Source organism: Leopardus geoffroyi, chromosome C3, assembly GCF_018350155.1.
Source record: "Leopardus geoffroyi isolate Oge1 chromosome C3, O.geoffroyi_Oge1_pat1.0, whole genome shotgun sequence".
NCBI lineage: Eukaryota > Metazoa > Chordata > Mammalia > Carnivora > Felidae > Leopardus > Leopardus geoffroyi.
In genome coordinates this window covers 68,538,309-68,556,408 of record NC_059338.1, presented here as the reverse complement: position 1 = coordinate 68,556,408, position 18,100 = coordinate 68,538,309, and the positions used below count along the sequence as shown (strand labels likewise).

Below are 18,100 nucleotides of genomic sequence, written 5' to 3'. Positions count from 1 at the left end.
AGAATCACAGAGCTCACCTAGGGGGCTACTGTCATAGTCTAATGAAGAGATGGCAGTTTTGGGGCACCTGGGTGGCTCAGTTGGCCAAGCCTCTGACTCCTGATCTCGGCTCAGGTCGTGATCTCACAGAACTGTGAGCTCGAGCCCCACGTCAGGCTCTGTGTGGACGGTGGAACCTGCACGGAATTCTCTCTCTCTCCCTCTCTCTGCCCCTCTTCTGCTCTCTCCCTCTCAGACTAAATAAACGCTAAAAAAAGAAGAGAGACAGAAAGAGAGATGGTGGGTTGGGCACAGATGGTTGGAGGTGGAGATGGAAAGGAGTGGCTGGGTTTGGAGTATACAAATAAATTGCTAATTAATTGGTTACAGAAGCTAAACAGGGACACCTGAGTGGCTCAGTCTGTTGACTGTCCAACTCTTGATTTCGGCTCAGGTCATGATCCCAGGGTCATGGGATGGAGTCCCAGGTCAGGCTGGGGCTGAGCACGGAGCCTGCTTAATATTCTCTCTCTCTCCTTCTTTGCATCCTGCCCCCTGCTCACGCACTCTTTTCTCTCCTTCTAAAATAAAAAAAAAAAAAAAAAAAAAGAACGTGAAACAAAGGAGTAAAAATGGTTGTTAAGATTTTTGGCCCCGACAATGTGTCATTTACTGATACAGAGAACATTAAGAAAGGACAGGTTTGGAGAGAACACAAAAAAATTCAGTGTGGATATGTTGGTGGAGGCACCGGTCAGACACTCAGGAGGAAATGTTTAGTGGGCAGCTAGGTGTTCAAGATAAAATCCACACTGGAGACATAACTCTAGGAATATATAGATAATATTTTCTAAAAAAAAAAAAAAAATTAATGGTTATTTATCTTTGACAGAGAGCGAGAGAGTGCACATGCGCGGGAGGGGCAGCAAGAGAGGGAGACAGATCTCAAGCTGAGCTGTCAGCACAGAGCCCCATGCGGGGCTCGAACTCAGGAACCGTGAGATCATGACCTGAGCTGAAGTCAAGGCTCAACTGACTGAGCCCCCCAGGCACCTCTATAGGTAGTATTTAAAGTGAATGTCTTGGGGCACCTGGGGGGGCTCAGTCGGTTGAGCCTTGACTTCAGCTCAGGTCATGATCTCACGGTTCCTGAGTTCGAGCCCCGCGTGGGGCTCTGTGCTCACGGCTCAGAACCTGGAGCTGCTTCGGATTCTGTGTCTCCCTCTCTGCCCCTCCCATGCTCCTGCTCTCTGTCTCTCAATAATAAATAAAATAATAAAGTGAATATGTCTTCATTTAATTTATAACTGTGTTTGTATTGGACTTCGTGTTTATAGTATTTTTAGTGAATAGGTAGTGTTTTTGGGTGTTAGATTGGATGAAATCCCCCAGGAAGTAGGTAAGAGGACAGAGAAACAGCACAGGGACTCAAGCCACTTCCAACATTTAGAATTTGGTGGAAGAAACTGATCCGCAAAGGAGGAGGCAGCGCTGGCAAATTAAAGAAAAACAAAGTATACATTCCCCCCCCCCCCCCCCCCCCGCAAGTGCAAAGTGAAGGAACGGGCCCTTTCCTCCTAAGAGTGTCTGCAAGGCATTCAGCACACAGACTGTCTACCCAGGGCTACAAAAGTGACAAATCCTAGGCAGGGCACCTGGGGGGCTCAGGCCGCTAAGCGACTGACTTTGGCTGGGGTCACGATCTCACGGTTCGTGGGATCCAGCCTCGCATTAGGCTCTGCGCTGACAGTGCAGAGCCTGGTGGGATTCTCTCTCCCTCTCTCGCTCTCTCTCAAAATAGGTGAATTCAAACTTAAAACAAGAAGACCAGATGCAAAGGACCTATTACAATGTCAAACCCACTCCAAACACCTGCCCCTGTCCTGGCTCCTCAGGGTCCGCACCCGCCTGGTCTCCGGCTCCTCGGGGTCTACACCCATCCGGTCCCCGGCTCCTCAGGGTCCGCCCGGTCCCCGTTCCCCGGCAGCCCCGCCGCGGCGGGAGGGCTGCCCGCACCCCGTCCAGGACCCGGGCCGCGGCGGACGGCTGGCCCAGGCTGGCCCGGGAGCCGCCGAGAAGGGGCCGCGCACGATACCCACCTGCACGACTCGCTGCTTCAGCCTGTTGTCCACGAACCTCGCGGGCCGGGGCTTCATCGCGCGTCCGGGAGGCCGCAGCCAGGACGCTGGGCTCCACGGGCACCGGGATCCTCACCGGGCTGCCCTCGGCGATCGCCGGGCAGGCCGCTCCGCCTTCTCCCGCCCGCCCGCCGCCCGGGCCGTGCCCCCGGCGCTGTACCTTCGGTGTCCCACCGCGAGTGAGGAGAACGCCACCGAAGACGAGGAGACCTGCCCACACCCGGGACTTTCCGGGCGGCCTATCCTGCAGGCTTGTCCTGTGGGCCCTGGATGCCAAGGACCCCTTTTGAACACGCTCAACTTTATTGTTCCCTCTGCGCGGACACGGGCGCGTGTCGGCTGCTGGGGCTTCCGGCGAGCGTCTTGCGTCTTCCCGCTCGCGCGTCGGGGTCGGACCGCAGCTTGCGCGAGGCCGCCTTGGTCCTGGCTGCAACCTTAGCAAACCCCGAACCTGGGGCGCCTGGGACGGTGAAGGCGGGATGAACCCGCAGGGAGGCCCCCTGCGGGCCCGGCGGGTGTGCGCGGGGGGGGGGGGGGGGGCGGTGTCCGCCGCCTTCGGAAACCTGGCTGTCTTGCCCTATTTTCCGCCTCCGGTTTGTCTAGCACGTCGAGTGCAGGACTACAGCTTGACCTAGAAGCTGCCCAGAATTTTGGTAAATGTCCGTATTTGCCCGTAAAGTTTTATGCAGTTAAGGAGACACAAACGGACAGTTAGCGTTCACACACACGCGCTCGCAGTTATCGGCTTTCGTTTCCGTTTGCTCTCTTGGTTAATCGCGTGTTGAGGCTGGGGTCGGGGGGTGGGGGGGAGATGGAATCAGAAGGCTGTGAGACGTGAACACATGACTCTTCTTACTCAAGGTACCGCAGGGTAATTTTTCCCCCGGAAGTGCAGATCACGTGGCTGCCCTTTTCGTGGTCCTTATCCATATAGATGCTCACGCTGGTATTCAAAACTTTGGTTGACTTGGCTCCGCCTTCATTCCTCACTTCTTCACTGTGTGTGCACCCTGCTTGCAGCTAAGCAGCATTCCCTGCGTTTACGCGTCAGTACTGAGCACCTGCTGTGTCCCAGGCACTGGGTTCAGCTATGAAGAAACAAGAGATTCCTGCTGCTCCGAGGCTTCCGGTTGTCCTGGAAGGTAACGCTAATAGACACGTTGATCACACGCAGCTCTTTGCTCTCACCGACATCTCCGCTGGTCTATCATGCCCTTCCTGGCCAGTCTATGACTTGTAGATTCCTAACTAACCATCTCCCTTTCAGCCTTTCCAGATACTTCCCTTTGTTACAATCTCCACCCAGGGAACCCTCCTCTCACTGAACAAAAATTTAGAGTGCCTCCCAGTTCCGGTCCCTGCCCTGCCCTTGAGTCTTGTGGGGAAAAGCAAAAGAATTACGATTATACTTTTTACAATATCTTTTTTTATGATTAGGTTACTTATGTACTTGATTATGTTAAGCTTTAGGGAAGATTTCATACAGTAAATAACACAAATACAGTCAACGCCCAGTAACTTTTTAAACGTAATTTAATTCTGTGCATGTGAAATGTATCACCCAGAAAAAAGCAGGCTAAAGGGCCCAGCAGCATCACACTGCATACAAAGCAGCATGGTTTGTAGTCTGTAATTTGTCATAGAATACTATTCTACGTTTAGGGCTGGCTTCATGGGTGCATGACCTGTGCATGCACAGGTGCCCCTATATGTGGTTTTTTTTTTTTTTTTTTTAATGTTTTGCTTAGGGGTGCCTGGGTGGCCCAGTCGGTTAAGTGTCCGACTTCGGCTCAGGTTATGATCTCACAGCTCATGGGTTCGAGCCCTGCATCCGGCTCTGTGCTGATAATTCAGAGCCTGGAGCCTGCTTCGGGGTCTGTGTCTCCTTCTCTCTCCGCCCCTTCCCTGCTCGTGCTCTCTCTCTCTCTCTCTCTCTCAAAAATAAACAAACATTTAGAAAAAATATTTTGCTTAGGGGTGCCTGGGTGGCTCTGTTGGTTAAGTGTCTGACTCCTGATTTCAGTTTAGGTCATGATCTCACGGTTCAGGCTCTGCGTTGACAGTGTGGAGCCTGCTTAGAATTCTCTTTCCCTCCCTGCCCTCCCTCACTCTCTCGTGCTCACACACACTCTCTCTCTCTCAAATACATAAACTTAAATATTTTGCTGGGGCACCTGGGTGGCTCTGTCAGTTAAGCGTCTGACTCTTCATTTTGGCTCATGTCATGATCTCATGGTTCGTGGGTCAAGCCCTGTATTGGGCTCCACGCTCACAGTGTGGAGCCTGCTTGGGATTCTCTCTCTCCCCCTTTCTCTGCCCCTTCCCCGCTCGCTCTCGCTCTCTCTCTCAAAATAAATAAACTGTGTGGAAACCAATTTGCCAATAAAGTTCATATTAAAAAAATAAATAAACTGGGGCGCCTGGGTGGCGCAGTCGGTTAAGCGTCCGACTTCAGCCAGGTCACGATCTCGCAGTCCGTGAGTTCGAGCCCCGCGTCGGGCTCTGGGCTGATGGCTCAGAGCCTGGAGCCTGTTTCCGATTCTGTGTCTCCCTCTCTCTCTGCCCCTCCCCCGTTCATGCTCTGTCTCTCTCTGTCCCCCCAAAAAAAATAAACGTTGAAAAAAAAAATTAAAATAAAGAAATAAAGAAATAAACTTAAATAAAATAAAAAAATAAAAGTAAGTAAACTTAAAAAATGTATTTTGCTTAATGTAATAGTATTCACAGTATTTCATTGTTAAAAGCATTAAACATTTAAAATATATGGTATGAGGGGCGCCTGGGTGGCGCAGTCGGTTAAGCGTCCGGCTTCAGCCAGGTCACGATCTCGCGGTCCGTGAGTTTGAGCCCCGCGTCAGGCTCTGGGCTGATGGCTCAGAGCCTGGAGCCTGTTTCCGATTCTGTGTCTCCCTCCCTCGTTCATGCTCTGTCTCTCTCTGTCCCAAAAATAAATAAACGTTGAAAAAAAAAATTTTTTAAAAAAATAAAATATATGGTATGAAATGCACCATCTTTGATAATTATTTTTTTGACCGTCTTTTTGTCAACCCTAATTTAATTAAGAAATTTAATACCCTAAACACTAGAATTTTAGGCTTTTTAAAAATTGTTGTATGGCTGTCAAAGGAAGGTATTACTTTTAAGAAATATAGTATTTCTCATTGTTCCTACTCAAAGGATTTCTTTCTTCTTTTCTTGGAAATACAATTGACACAGTGTTTCCACCTTGGAATTCTTAAAACTTTTTGAACAAGTAGCCCCTTATTTTAATATTGCCCTGGGAAAGGGGCACCTGGGTGGCTCAGTCGGCTAAGAATCCGACGGCTCAGGTCATGATCTAACAGTTTGTGATTTGAACCCCGCATCGGGCTCTGTGCTGACAGCTCAGTGCCTGGGGCCTGCTTCGGATTCTGTGTCTCCCTTTCTCTGTGCCCTTCCCCCACTCATGCTCTGTCTCTCTCACATAGAAATAAACATTTAAAAAATTAAAAAAAATATATTGCCCTGGGAAAATTTGCAAATTATGTGACCCCTACAGACCTGAAGTACTTTTCCACAATGTCTACTTCTTAAGGGCAAGCATTATGTTTTTCACCATTTTACTACATCAGGCGCAGCAGGCAGTAATTGAAAATAAGTTAATACTAGGTATTGATAACGGTATGCTTGAACATTTTGCAGTGGATTTCCTGCTAGTAATTATTTCTCTGAAGACAACTTCCATCAATTCTAGTGTTCAGATTAAATAGTATCATACATCTAAACCAAAAAGATGACTGACTAGTAACCTGAGTGCATACGATCTCAAGAACTTCCTGCAGTAATTGGAATGTCCTCCAACCCCACCTAGTGGTACTGGCACATTTCACCTTCTGTGCTTCACGCCTTGGCCCTCCCAAACTTTGTATCTCACTGGCAGCCTAATTGTGCTTTATAATTTGGGTGATCTATATCCTGACTTAGGATAGTCCTGATTTTTACCTCTTGATCCAGCATGGTTATTAATAGTGTAGCAATTGGTGGAAATACATGAAAATCTCCCAGATGAGAGCAGGCAAAGACTATTCAGAACTTGGCAATAGCAGGGGAGGCCACCACCATCACTTGCATTCTGGCAGAGACTCAAAGGGTCGTGGAGGAGTGGGGAAGTTTTGTGGCTGAAACAGGGACGGCTTCCGGGGTGCCCTGGTTGGAGGCTGTTGGCCTGGGGAAGCTGCAGGAGGGTGTATAGAAGCAGGGCATCCTATGTGATTAGGGGCGTGGACTCGGCTTTTTCTGGTTGGTCCTAAAGTTGGGAGCGGGGACGAAAACCAGGGAAACTGTCAGTTTTTAATGGAGTCCTGGCCATGTGGGACCAGTTGTTAATAGGATTTATTGTTTGGCCTCCTGGATTATAGATTAATGGTCTGGCGTTCTATCAGCCAGACTACTGGCTTCCTGGGTTGGATGCTGCAGGTTGTAAGGCAGAGTTCTGTTTGATTGATTCATTGATTGATTTATATTTATTTAGAGCTGATTTATATTTATTTAGAGAGTGCAAGTGAGAGAAGGGCAGAGAAGAAGAAAGAGAGTCCCAAGAAGGCTCCACGCTGTCAGCACAGAGCTTGATGTGGGGCTCAAACTCACAAACTGAAATCATGACCAAGAGGTGGATGCTTAACTGACTGAGCCACCCAGGTGCCCCCAGAGTTTTGCTTTTATGTATAGCCTGGCTATTGTTCATTTGTATATTGGGTTTCTCACCTGATATCTCACAAAGTTCCAGCTTTTACAGTACATTACGTGGTCACCCCATGTATGATAGGAACAAGGAGAAAAGGCGAGAGTACGCATGGCATTGGAGTCTCACCCAGGTTCCCAAGGGATGTTGCCTGCTTGCTGGAAGCTAGAGACTGAGTCTGTATCCTTGCTTTCTCAGGTTAAGGAAAAAACTGTGGGGGTCCCTGGGGGGCTCAGTCTGCTGAGCGTCGCGTCTTCAGCTCAGGTCATGATCTCATGGTTCATGAGTTGGAGCCCTGAGTCAGGCTCTGAGCTGACAGCACGGAGCCTGCTTGGGATTCTCAATCTCTCCCTCTCCCTCTGTTCTCTCCTGCTCGTGTGCTTTGTTTCTCAAAATAAATAGACTTAAAAAAATAAAAACAAAAGGAAAAAAACCTTGATTTCTTTTATCTGATAAAGGCTAGTAATTCTTTCAACTTGTAAAATTTTCCCTCCTTTGAGATGATTGCCTCACTCTAATTTTAAAAGTTTTTTAAAATTAATTTTTTTAACACTTATTTATTTTTGAGAGACAGAGCATGAGAGAGAGGGAGACACAGAATCCGAAGCAGGCTCCAGGCTCCAGGCTCTGAGCTGTCAGCACAGAGCCCGATGTGGGGCTTGAACCCATGAACTGAGAGATCATGCCTGGAGCTAAAGTTGGGCACTCAACCGACTGAGCCACCCACGCACCCTTCATGTCCCTAATTTTAAGTAAAATGAAAATAATACTTCGAGCTGACATTTTACGTATTGAATCCACAAGTGTTTGTCATCTACTCTCTGCTGGGTCTGTGCTATAGTGAGGCTACAGTGACTGTCAAACAGATTATGGTCCTGAAGCTTAATGTTCCAGGGAGAGGGGCAGGCCCCAGACTGGCAAACAATAAATGTATAGTTAGAATGATAAGAAATAGGGGCGCCTGGGTGGCTCAGCCAGTTAAGTGTCTAATTCTTGATTTCGGCTCAGGTCATGATCTCATGGTTCGTGGGTTCAAGCCCCACGTCGGGCTCTGTGCTGACAGCGTGGAGCCTGCTTGGGATTCTCTCTCTGTCTCTCTCTCTCTCTCTGCCCTTTCCCTCTGCCCTTTGCGTGCTCACGCTCACGCAAAAGCTCGCTCTCTCTCAAGAAATAAACATTAAAAAAAAATAATAATAATGAGAACTAGCAAGGCTTTCACAGCCCCTGGAATGGTCCCTTTGGAAGAAGGTGTTGGATGGATGATTGTCGGGAAAGTGAATGAACGGGCTGAAGTAATTAACAGTGTACTCGGGTGTCCGCAGTAAGAGGGAACCTGCTTCCGTCCAAGCGGCCAGGGGAAAACTGTGAGAACGTTACAGTTAAGGACCTCTGGGAGGGCAGAGACTGGTTGTGTTGGAAGTTTCTGGTCGAGAGAGTGAGCATAGGTCCTAACGCCTCTGCCTGTTCCAGGAACGGAGAGAAAAAGTAGACTGACTTATTGCTTAAAGCACCGTTACTTGAAGTTTCTGTCAGTCAGAATCAACATGAATTTGAGCCAAGGTAGGTTATTCGGAGGAGTTTCCGAAGTTGAGTCCAAGATGAATATGGAGGGACAAATGGCCAGGAAGAGCCCATTTCCTGAAGGAGAACTCAGCACCTGCTCTCTCTTTTTTTTTTTAAATTTTAAAAAAATGTTTATTCATTTTTGAGAGAGAGACAGAGAGCATGAGCGGGGGAGGGGCACAGAGAGGGGGAGACACAGAATCCGAAGCAGGCTCCGGGCTCCGAGCTGTCAGCACCAAGCCCCACGCGGGGCTCAAACCCACAAACCGTGAGATCATGACCTGAGCCGAAGTTGGGCACTCAACCGACTGAGCCCCCCAGGCGCCCCCGCCTGCTCTTTTTTAAAAACCTCTATTGAGGGGTCATGTATGATGAATGCATCTGTTTTAAGTGCATAATTCCGTTATTTTCAAAACGGAGGTAAAATTTATATAACCTAAAATTCTCTGTTGTAACTATCTTACACTGTGAGATTCAGTGGTTTTAGGGCGTTTGCAGTATTGTGCAACATCACCACTACGTAGCTCAAGAACGGTTTCCTCGGCCCAAAAAGAAGCCCCGGGCCGTGTCCCTCCCAATGCCTCCCTTTCCCCTCCCTGGAAACCACGGAGCTTCTCTCTGTCTCTATGGATTTGCCTGCCCTGGACGTTACATTTCAATGGAGCCACACGATACGTGACCTTTTGTGTCTGCCTTCTTCCACCTAGCACAGTGTTTCCAAGGCTTATCGGGTTGTAGCGAATGTTGGTCCTTTGCTCTTTATGGTTGAATAATATCCCACCGAGTGGACAGATCACATTTGATTTATCAGTTCATCAGTTGATTGACATTAGGATTAGTTCCTCCCTTTAGCTCTTAAGAATAATGTGCTGGAACGTTTCTGTACAGGTTTTTCTGTGAATACCTCGTTTTAGTGCTTTCGGGTACATATCTAATGGGGATTGGTGGGTCATTGGTGATTGAATGTGTACCTTTTTGAACAGTGACCCAATCGTTCTCCACGGTAGCTGCACTGTTTTACATTCCCACCAGCACTGCATGAGGTTCTGGTTTCTCTGAATCCTCCCCAAAACTTGTTTTCTGTCTTTTTTGTTTTTTAGCGAGAGCCATTTATGAAACGATATTTCATTGTGATTAAAAAAATTATTTTTTAATGTTTATTTATTTTTGAGAGAGACAGAGCACGAGCAGGGGAGGAGCAGAGAGAGAGGGAGACACAGAATCCGAAGCAGGCTCCAGGCTCCGAGCTGTCAGCACAGAGCCCGACGCGGGGCTCGAACTACGAACCGTGAGATCATGACCGGAGCCAAAGTCAGATGCCTAACAACTGAGCCACCCAGACGCCCCATACCACATTGTAAATCCATTAAACCACCAGTGGACATTTGGATTGTTTCCTCTTCTCTGCTATCGTGAACAACACTGCAGTGAACATAGGTGTGCAAATATTTCTTTAAGATCTTGCTTTCAGTTCTTTTGAATATATACCCAGAAGTGGGATTGCTGGATCACATGGTAATTCTACTTTTAAGTTTTTGAGGAACCTCCATACTGTTTTTCATAGAGGCTGCACCAATTTAAATTCCTATCAACAGCACACAAGGGTTCCAATTTCTTCACATCGTCACCAACAGTTGTTATTTTCTGGGTTTTGGGGTTTTGGTGGGGTGTTTTTTTTTTTTGTTTTTGTTTCTGTTTTTTTGATATTGGCCGACCTTAGGGGTATGAGGTGATATCTCATTATGGTTTTGATTTCCTGAGTCTGATAATTAATGATGTTGAGCACACTTTTCATCTGTTTGTTAGCTGTTTGTATATATTTGGAAAAATATGTTTGAATCCCTGCCAATTTTGTAATGGGGTTATTTTTGTTATTGTTGTTGAGTTGTAGGAATTCTTTATTCTTGTTAACTCCTTATCAGATACATGATTTCAAATATTCTCCCACTCTGTAGATTGCCTTTTTGCTCTCAGCAGTTTCCTTGGATGCACAGTTTCTGTGGGTTTGTTTTTTTTTTTTTTAATTTATGATGCACACAAGTTTTTTAAGTTTGATGTAGTTCTATCCATTTTTGCTTTTGTTGTCTGTGCTTTTGGTGTTATATACAAGAAGTCATTGTCAAATCCAATGTCATGAAGCTTCCCCGTATGTTTTCTTCTGGGAGTTTTACATTTTACTTTTTTTTTTTTTTTTAACTTAATTTATTTTTACTTAAAAAAAATTTTTTTTAATGTTTATTTATTTTTGAGAGAGAGACAGACAGAGTGTGAGTAGGGTGGGGCAGAGAGAGAGGGAGCCACAGAATCTGAAGCAGGCTCCAGGCTCTGAGCTGTCAGCACAGAGCCCAATGCGGTGCACAGACCCATGAACCATGAGATCGTGACCTGAGCTGACATCAGATGCTCAACCAACTGAACCACCCAGGCGCCCCTGTTTTACTTTTTAAAAAAATGTTTATTTTGAGAGAGTGCGTACATGAGTGGGGGAGGAGCAGAGCCAGAGAGAGAGAGAGAGAGAAAGTGCAGGCGGGGAAGGTATGGGGGAGGAGAAAAGAGAGAGAATCCCATGCAGGCACCTTGCTGTCAGCATAGGGCCCAAGGAGGGGCTCCTTCCCAGGAACCATGAGATCATGACCTGAGCTGAAATCAAGAGTCAGATGCTTAACCGACTGAACCACTCGGTGCCCCTACATTTTCCTGTAATTTTAAGGACAATTTTCTGCATATAGAATTCTCGTTTTAGAATTTTGATTTGGTTTCTTTTTTCAGCACTTCGATTATGTTATCTCAGTGTCTTCTGTTCTCCAGGATTTCTGATTAGAAATCAGCTTTAATCTTACCAAGGTATGTGAGTAATCTCTTCTCTCTTGCCACTTTCAGAATTCCATCTTTGACTTTAGATAGTTTGATTATAATGTGTCTTGGTGTGGACCTCTTTGAGTTTATCATACTCAGGATTCATTGAACTCCTCGGATGTGTAGGTTCATGTACATATTGGTCATTATGTTTTGAAATGTTCTTCCTATTCCTTTCTCTCTGTCCTTTTCTGGCACTCTCATTGCACACATACTGGTACTTTGACAGTGTCCTGCAGATTTCATGTGGTCTGACGATTGTTCTTTATTTTTCCTTTCTTCCTCTTAGGCTATGTAATTTCAGTTAATGTATCTTCAAGTTTGCTGATTATTTTTCTGCCTGATCACACCTTCTAGTGAATTTTTCATTCTAACTCCTTACTTAAATTCTATTGGGTTCCTTCTGTTGAAACCAGTGTGTGTCCTTCAACTTTTGATTTTTTTTTTTCAGAATTGTCTTAGCTATTATAAGTTCTTTGTCTTACCATATGATTTTTATAATAAGCTTGACATTTCCTTTGAAGAAATCCTGCTGTGATCTTGATTGGTTTTGTGTCGAATCTGTAGATCCATTTTGGAAGAATTGACATTTTAACAACTTCGACTCTTCTAAGCCATGAACATGGTGTATCTATTTTAGGTCTTCTTTGATATATTTCATCAGTGTTTAATAGTTATCACGTACAGATACGGGAGATATTTGATCAGATTTATCCCTAAATATTTCATGCCTTTTGGTAATACTGTATGTAGTACGTTTTAAAATTTTGATTTCTGTTAGTGGGTAATAGAAAAATGCAGTTGATTTTTGTGTATTGATTTCGTGTCCTCCAACCTGGTTATAAAGACAATCTATATGGACTGGATTGATTTCCTCTTTTCTAGTCCATATGTATTTTTTTCTTCTTTTGTGCTAAGCAGACAGCAGAGATGTACAACTGAACACAGCAAGATTAAGCGAGTGTCCTCACGTGAAACCCCAGCTCCATTTCCCCATTTTTCCTTCTCAGAAATCTGGCAAGTTTGGCTTGTACTCTTCCAAGCAAGAGTTTGGATTCTTTTCTGGACTAACTGAAGGGCTCTAGGGAACAGACACACATTTGAGGAGGCGAGAGTCAACCACTGACCAAGTAGCTGACCACTGATCAACACACAGTGAAACCTACTAGTCAACCAGCCCTGCCCATCCACACTGAGCTCCCAACCACCGTTTTTGCATTTTTATTTTTTATCTTATTTTTAAACTTTTTTTTTTTTTTAATTTTTTTTTTTCAACGTTTATTTATTTTTGGGACAGAGAGAGACAGAGCATGAACGGGGGAGGGGCAGAGAGAGAGGGAGACACAGAATCGGAAACAGGCTCCAGGCTCTGAGCCATCAGCCCAGAGCCTGACGCGGGGCTCGAACTCACGGACCGCGAGATTGTGACCTGGTTGAAGTCGGACGCTCAACTGACTGCGCCACCCAGGCGCCCCTATTTTTAAACTTTTTTAAATGTTTATTTATTTTTGAGAGAGAGAGCACAAGTTGGGGAGGGACAGAGAGAGAGGAAGACACAGAATCTGAAACAGGCTCCGGGCTCCAAGCTGTCAGCACAGAGCTCAGCGTGGGGCTCGAACTCACGAACCGGGAGATCATGACCTGAGCCTAAGTCAGAGGCTTAACCTACTGAGCCGCCCAGGTGCCCCTTGTTTGCATTGTTAAATTTAACATATGAACAGACAGACCATCAAGGATTAAAGTTAATCTCCAACATTGAAACACAGACCAAAACAAATTAGTGGAAACAGAAATTAGAGGTAACAGAGGTAATGCTCAGAGCAGAATATGTCCGATACACCAAAATTTATATCCTCATGGAAATGAGAAGATACTGTATCACAAGAAGAGGATAGTATAAAAAAAAAAACAAGACAAAAAGGATCTCTTATAAATTAAAGAGAAAACAGTAAATAAGCTTCATCAGAAGGTTTGTCAGGTAGAGTTGAGGAATTCCCACAGAAAGTAAAACAAACAAAATACACAGGGATGGAAATAGGAGAGGAACTATCCTGTGTCTAGAAAGTCCCAGTGTATTAATAAAAGTTGTTTTGTGAAGCAACAAGGTACAAAACAGAAGTTTTACAAAACCTTAGCAACCCTGCAAACATATGAGAACTGGAAGGCATGTGTTTCACATCCACAAGTCCACTGAGTGCCTAACACAGTGAAGAAGACGTGTCGTCATGACACTTCAGAACATCAGGGAAAAGGGAAGGTCCTAAGTCTTCCCGGAAGAACGGACAGAATACATCCGTAGGATCAGGAACTTTAGAACACACAAAAATTTCAACTTAGGCACTAATACAAGCTAGAAGACAAGGGAGCAATGCTGCACAAATTATTCCAGAAAATTTCCAATCTGTAATTCTACACTAATTCAAACTATCGATCAAGATAGGACTAGAACAAAGCTAACCCCAGACATGCTAGGTGTCAAAGATTTATATCCATGTATCTTTTATCTGGAATCCTCACCCAGCAAGTGAGGAATCCATTCAGTTTGAGAAGAGTATGTATTCTGTTGGGTGGAGTCATCCATTGATTCATCCATAGATGTGAATTACATCCTGTTGATTGATGGCGTTGCTGCACTTGATCTCAGCCAAAAGGCCAAGAAGCGATGATTGATGGTGTTGTTGAGTTCAGCAGTGTCCTTACTGATTTTCCGTCTGCTGTGTGTGTCCATTTCTGTCACAGAGTTGTTGAGGTCACCAAGTCTAATGGCGGATTCATTTATTTCTCCTTGTAGTTCTGCCAATTACTGCCTCACATATTTTGACGCTCTGTTAGGCGCATACACATTAAGGATCGTTGTGTCTTCTCGGAGGCTTGGCCTTTTATCATTATGCAGTGCTCCTCCTATCCCTGATAATCTCTCTCGCTTTGAAGTGTGCTTGGTCTGAAATTAATATAACTTCTCCTACTTTCTATTTTTAATGTTTATTATTTTGAGAGAGAGTGTGCCATCAGGGGAAGGGCAGAGAGTGAAGAAGACACTGAGAATCCCGAGCAGACGTTGCACTGTCAGCATGGAGCCCTGTGCCGAGCTCGAACTCAAAAACGGTGAGATCATGACCTGAGCTGAAATTGAGAGTCACATGGCTAGCCGACTGAGCCCCCCAGGTGCCCCTATCCCACCTTCTTTTGATTAGTGTTAGCATGGGATATCTTTCTGCATCCCTTTACTTTTTTTTCTCTCCAGCTTTATTGAGATCTAATTGCGTATAACAGTGCCTAAGTTGAAGGTGTACGGCATAATTATTCGCTGCATGTAAGTAAGATTAATGAATACTTCCTTTGCCTCATGTAATTACCATTTTGTTGTTGTTCTGGCGAGAATATTAAAGTTTTACTCTCATAGCAACCATCCCTTTACATTTAATTTATACGTGTCTTTGTATTTAAAGTTTCTTCTAGACAGCATGTAGTTGGGTCTTGTTTTTTGATTCACTATGATAATCTCTGTCACATAATTTGTACGTTTAGACCATTAACATTTAGAGTGATTATTGGTACAGTTGTATTCACATCTACCATTATTTGTTACTGTTTTCTATTCATTGCCTTGGCGTTTTTGTCTTCTATTCCTTTTCTGCCATTTGGGATTTTAATAGAGCATTTTATATGATTCCTTTTTCTCTTCTTTCTTAGCATATCAATATCACTTTTGTGTGTGTGTGTGTGTGTGGTTGCCCTAGAGTTTGCAATACATATTTATGATGACTCCATGTCTGCGTTTAAATAATATGATCCCGCTCTGGCATTTACAAATGGCCACTTTTGCCTTCCCCTGTTGGAAGATTTTTCTTCAGTCTTCACTAGGAAAACCTGAGAGAACTCCAGGATATAAGATTCACATTAGTGTGGCTGCTCGAGTTTTCTATTCAGCCTTGTCCCACTGAGCCTCCGACTTTGTGTCACTGTTGAGGGTTTCCTGCCCCAGTGGAGATTTCTGCCCTGACAAGTCATGATTGCGACAGCCTGTCTCTCTCTCGTGTATTTGAAGCAGTGACCTCACTCCTCTGATAGATGTAAGAAATGTTGATTTTTCAGTTTATTTGGCTTTTTATTTGTTAGGACCTAGGGGTAATTTGCTAGCTCCTTACAAGCCAGACTGGAAACTTTAACAGTTCAGTTTATCCTTTTAACTTTTTTTAAGGTTACTTATTTATTTTGTAAGAGACAGAGCATGAGTGCTCAAGCAGGAGAGGGACAGCGAGAGAGAGAGAGAGAGAGAGAGAGAGAGAGAGAGAGAGAGAGAGAATCCCAAGCAGGCTGATGGTGTGGAGCCTGACACAGGGCTCGAACTGTGTTATCGTGACCTGAGCCGAAATCAAGGGTCAGACGCTTAATCGATTAAGCCACCCAGGGGCCCCTCAATTTGTACTTTTAAAAGCATAACCCATATTTTATTTAAAAAAGTTTTTTTAAGTTTATTTCGAGTGAGAGAGAGAGCAGGAGCAGGGGAGGGACAGAGAGAGAGGTTGAGAGAGAGAATCCCAAGCAGGCTTAGCACTATCCGTGTAGAACCCGATGTGAGGCTTGGACCCATGAACCCTGAAATCATGACTTGAGATCGACTGAGCCACCCAGGTGCCCCAAGCTATATTTTAAACCCAAAGTCTTGATCTCTCTGTTTCTCTCTCTATTTCTCTCTATGTCGCACACACATACACACTGTTTTTGAATCCTGATCAACATTGTTCTCTCAAATTTTGCCATTGCAACCATGTTTTGAAGTTTCAAGTAGAATGAGGCAGAGACTGTCTTGATTAGAACTTGCAACTCTCACTCTTGATTCTGGTCCCAGATTTTTTTTTTTTTTTTTTACTCAGAATTAAACAGCACATAAAGAATATGGGATAGCCTGTTGTTTTCTGCTCCAACTTGAGAGGAACGTGAGATTAGGTTTATGTTTTTAATAAAATCTGGAATAATTTTAATGAAATTTCTCCTTAGAGTCCGTATAGGTCATTCATTTAGCAAACATTTATTAAACACCAGCTATTTACAGGATGGAAGCTACGGGGGTGTACAAAAACTAGTAACATCTGTTACTTTCAGTGTAATCTAGGGCATGGCTGGCTGGGCACGTGGAGCAGTTGATGTGATGAACGCTCTGACAGTGGTGTGTACAAGGTGTGGGGGAGTATAGTCCTAGCTGGTCTATCATCTGTTCCCTGTCTGGCATTAACCTATGAACCATTGGTGATCTTGTGGATTTATGCTCCGTCCAGGAAATCCTGTTGGTTTGCGGTCACATGGGTTCCCTTATTCATCCTCTCCTACGTGGTTTCCTTGCAGACAAACCTGACCCCTTCCATACCTATAGTGCACCACCAGAAGGATGTTTTTATTTATTTATTTTATTTTTTATTAAAAAAAATTTTTTTAAATATTTCTTTATTTTTGAGAGAGACAGAGACAGAATGTGAGTGGGTTGGGGCAGAGAGAGAGGGAGGCACAGAATCTGAAGCGGGCTGCAGGCTCCGAGCTGTCAGCACAGAGCCCGACACAGGATTCGAACCCACAGACGGTGAGATCATGACCTGAGCTGAAGTCGGACGCTCAACCGACTGAGCCACCCAGGCACCCGTGGAAGGATGTTTTTAGAATGTAAATCAGACCAAGGAACTTTTATACTTAAAACTGTCCTGTGGTTTATCATCATATGAGAATAAAGGTGAAACTTGTGTGTGGGGGGTGGGAGGGGGTGGGTGGGTCCACAAGGCCTGTGTGACCTTTCCATGTCACCTCTGATGGCAGGTCAAAATTCTACCCCCTTGTTCATTGTAGTACGGCCACATGGTCCTTTTTTCCTGTTCCTTAAAGACGTCAAGTTTCTATGAGCAATGGGGCCTTTGCAATCCTGATTCCCATCTTCTGAAACACGCTTTTGTTCAGAGTTCAAATTAGATGTTAGCTGGTCAGCCTGGCTTTGTTCAGTCTGCAACGTTTCACCTCCCTGTCTTCTTCCAGTTACTTACAACTGCCTGTCAGTAATAGATTTTTGTTGTTGCCCTCGGTCTCCCCCATTGTAATGGAAGCTACCGGAACGTAAGGACCTTCCCCGTCATTCTTCATGTATCCGTAGGGCCCAGGAGCTGGCACATATTAGCTGGCACCAGAAAATACTGGTGGGGGGATACCTGGCTGGGAGTTGCTTGGGCTTGTGACTCTTGATCCCAAGATCGTGCGTTTAAGCCCCAGGTTGCGTGTGCAGCCTACTTAAAAATGAAAATGAAATAAAAATAAAGTATTGGTTGAATAGATGTGTGTTTGATGGATTTTGCCTTTGAAATAAATGGCCTTTTCCCTGTGACTCCCGGCCTGCCTGGCTGGTTTTTGTGCCTGGGGTCAGAGCAGGTCTCGGCCTGCAGTTGGGGCGGGTGCGTGAATACTTGCTTAAGTGAACAAGACGACACACTGCGTCTTCAAAAATCCTAACGTCTGCAGCGGAGCGAGTGGGCGCTGCAACAGCTGAGGCAGGGAACGGTGAAGCCCGCCGACAACGCGGCATCAGGAGGACGAGTCTCCAGCGGGGTTGTCGCTGTCGGACTTGCGCTTTGCGAGGAGAACCCCTTTCCGTGGCCAAGTCGGGTGCCCGGGGGACGCAAGCGTTCTGTGAATGCTCGCTGATTACTTCTGATCACCGTTTCCGGACCGGTCAGGATGAAGGTGGAACCCCGCCCTCGCCTCGCGTCCACGTCGGGGCTCGCGAACTACACTTCCCAGCCTGCGTCGGGACGGCGGCGGCGGACTACAAGTCCCGGCATGCCGCGGCTCCGGGACTACGCGCCCC

General features: G+C 45.5%; 1 protein-coding gene across 8 annotated transcripts in view; it reads right to left on the bottom strand.

Moving 5' to 3' along the window:
- The window catches only part of NVL (nuclear VCP like), a 91,738-nt gene extending 89,319 nt beyond the window's left edge, over positions 1–2,419 (bottom strand). For 4 of the 8 annotated variants that reach the window (XM_045453303.1, XM_045453305.1, XM_045453308.1 and 1 more), the window contains exon 1: positions 2,079–2,404. In XM_045453303.1, the coding sequence (XP_045309259.1) occupies positions 2,079–2,135 (57 nt within the window). In that variant the 5' untranslated portion in view covers positions 2,136–2,404. Of the gene's footprint in view, positions 1–2,078 lie in introns of all 8 variants that reach the window. The other 4 variants (XM_045453309.1, XM_045453304.1, XM_045453306.1 and 1 more) reach the window with 3 other exon arrangements.
- Between the last annotated feature and the right edge of the window lie 15,681 nt (positions 2,420–18,100).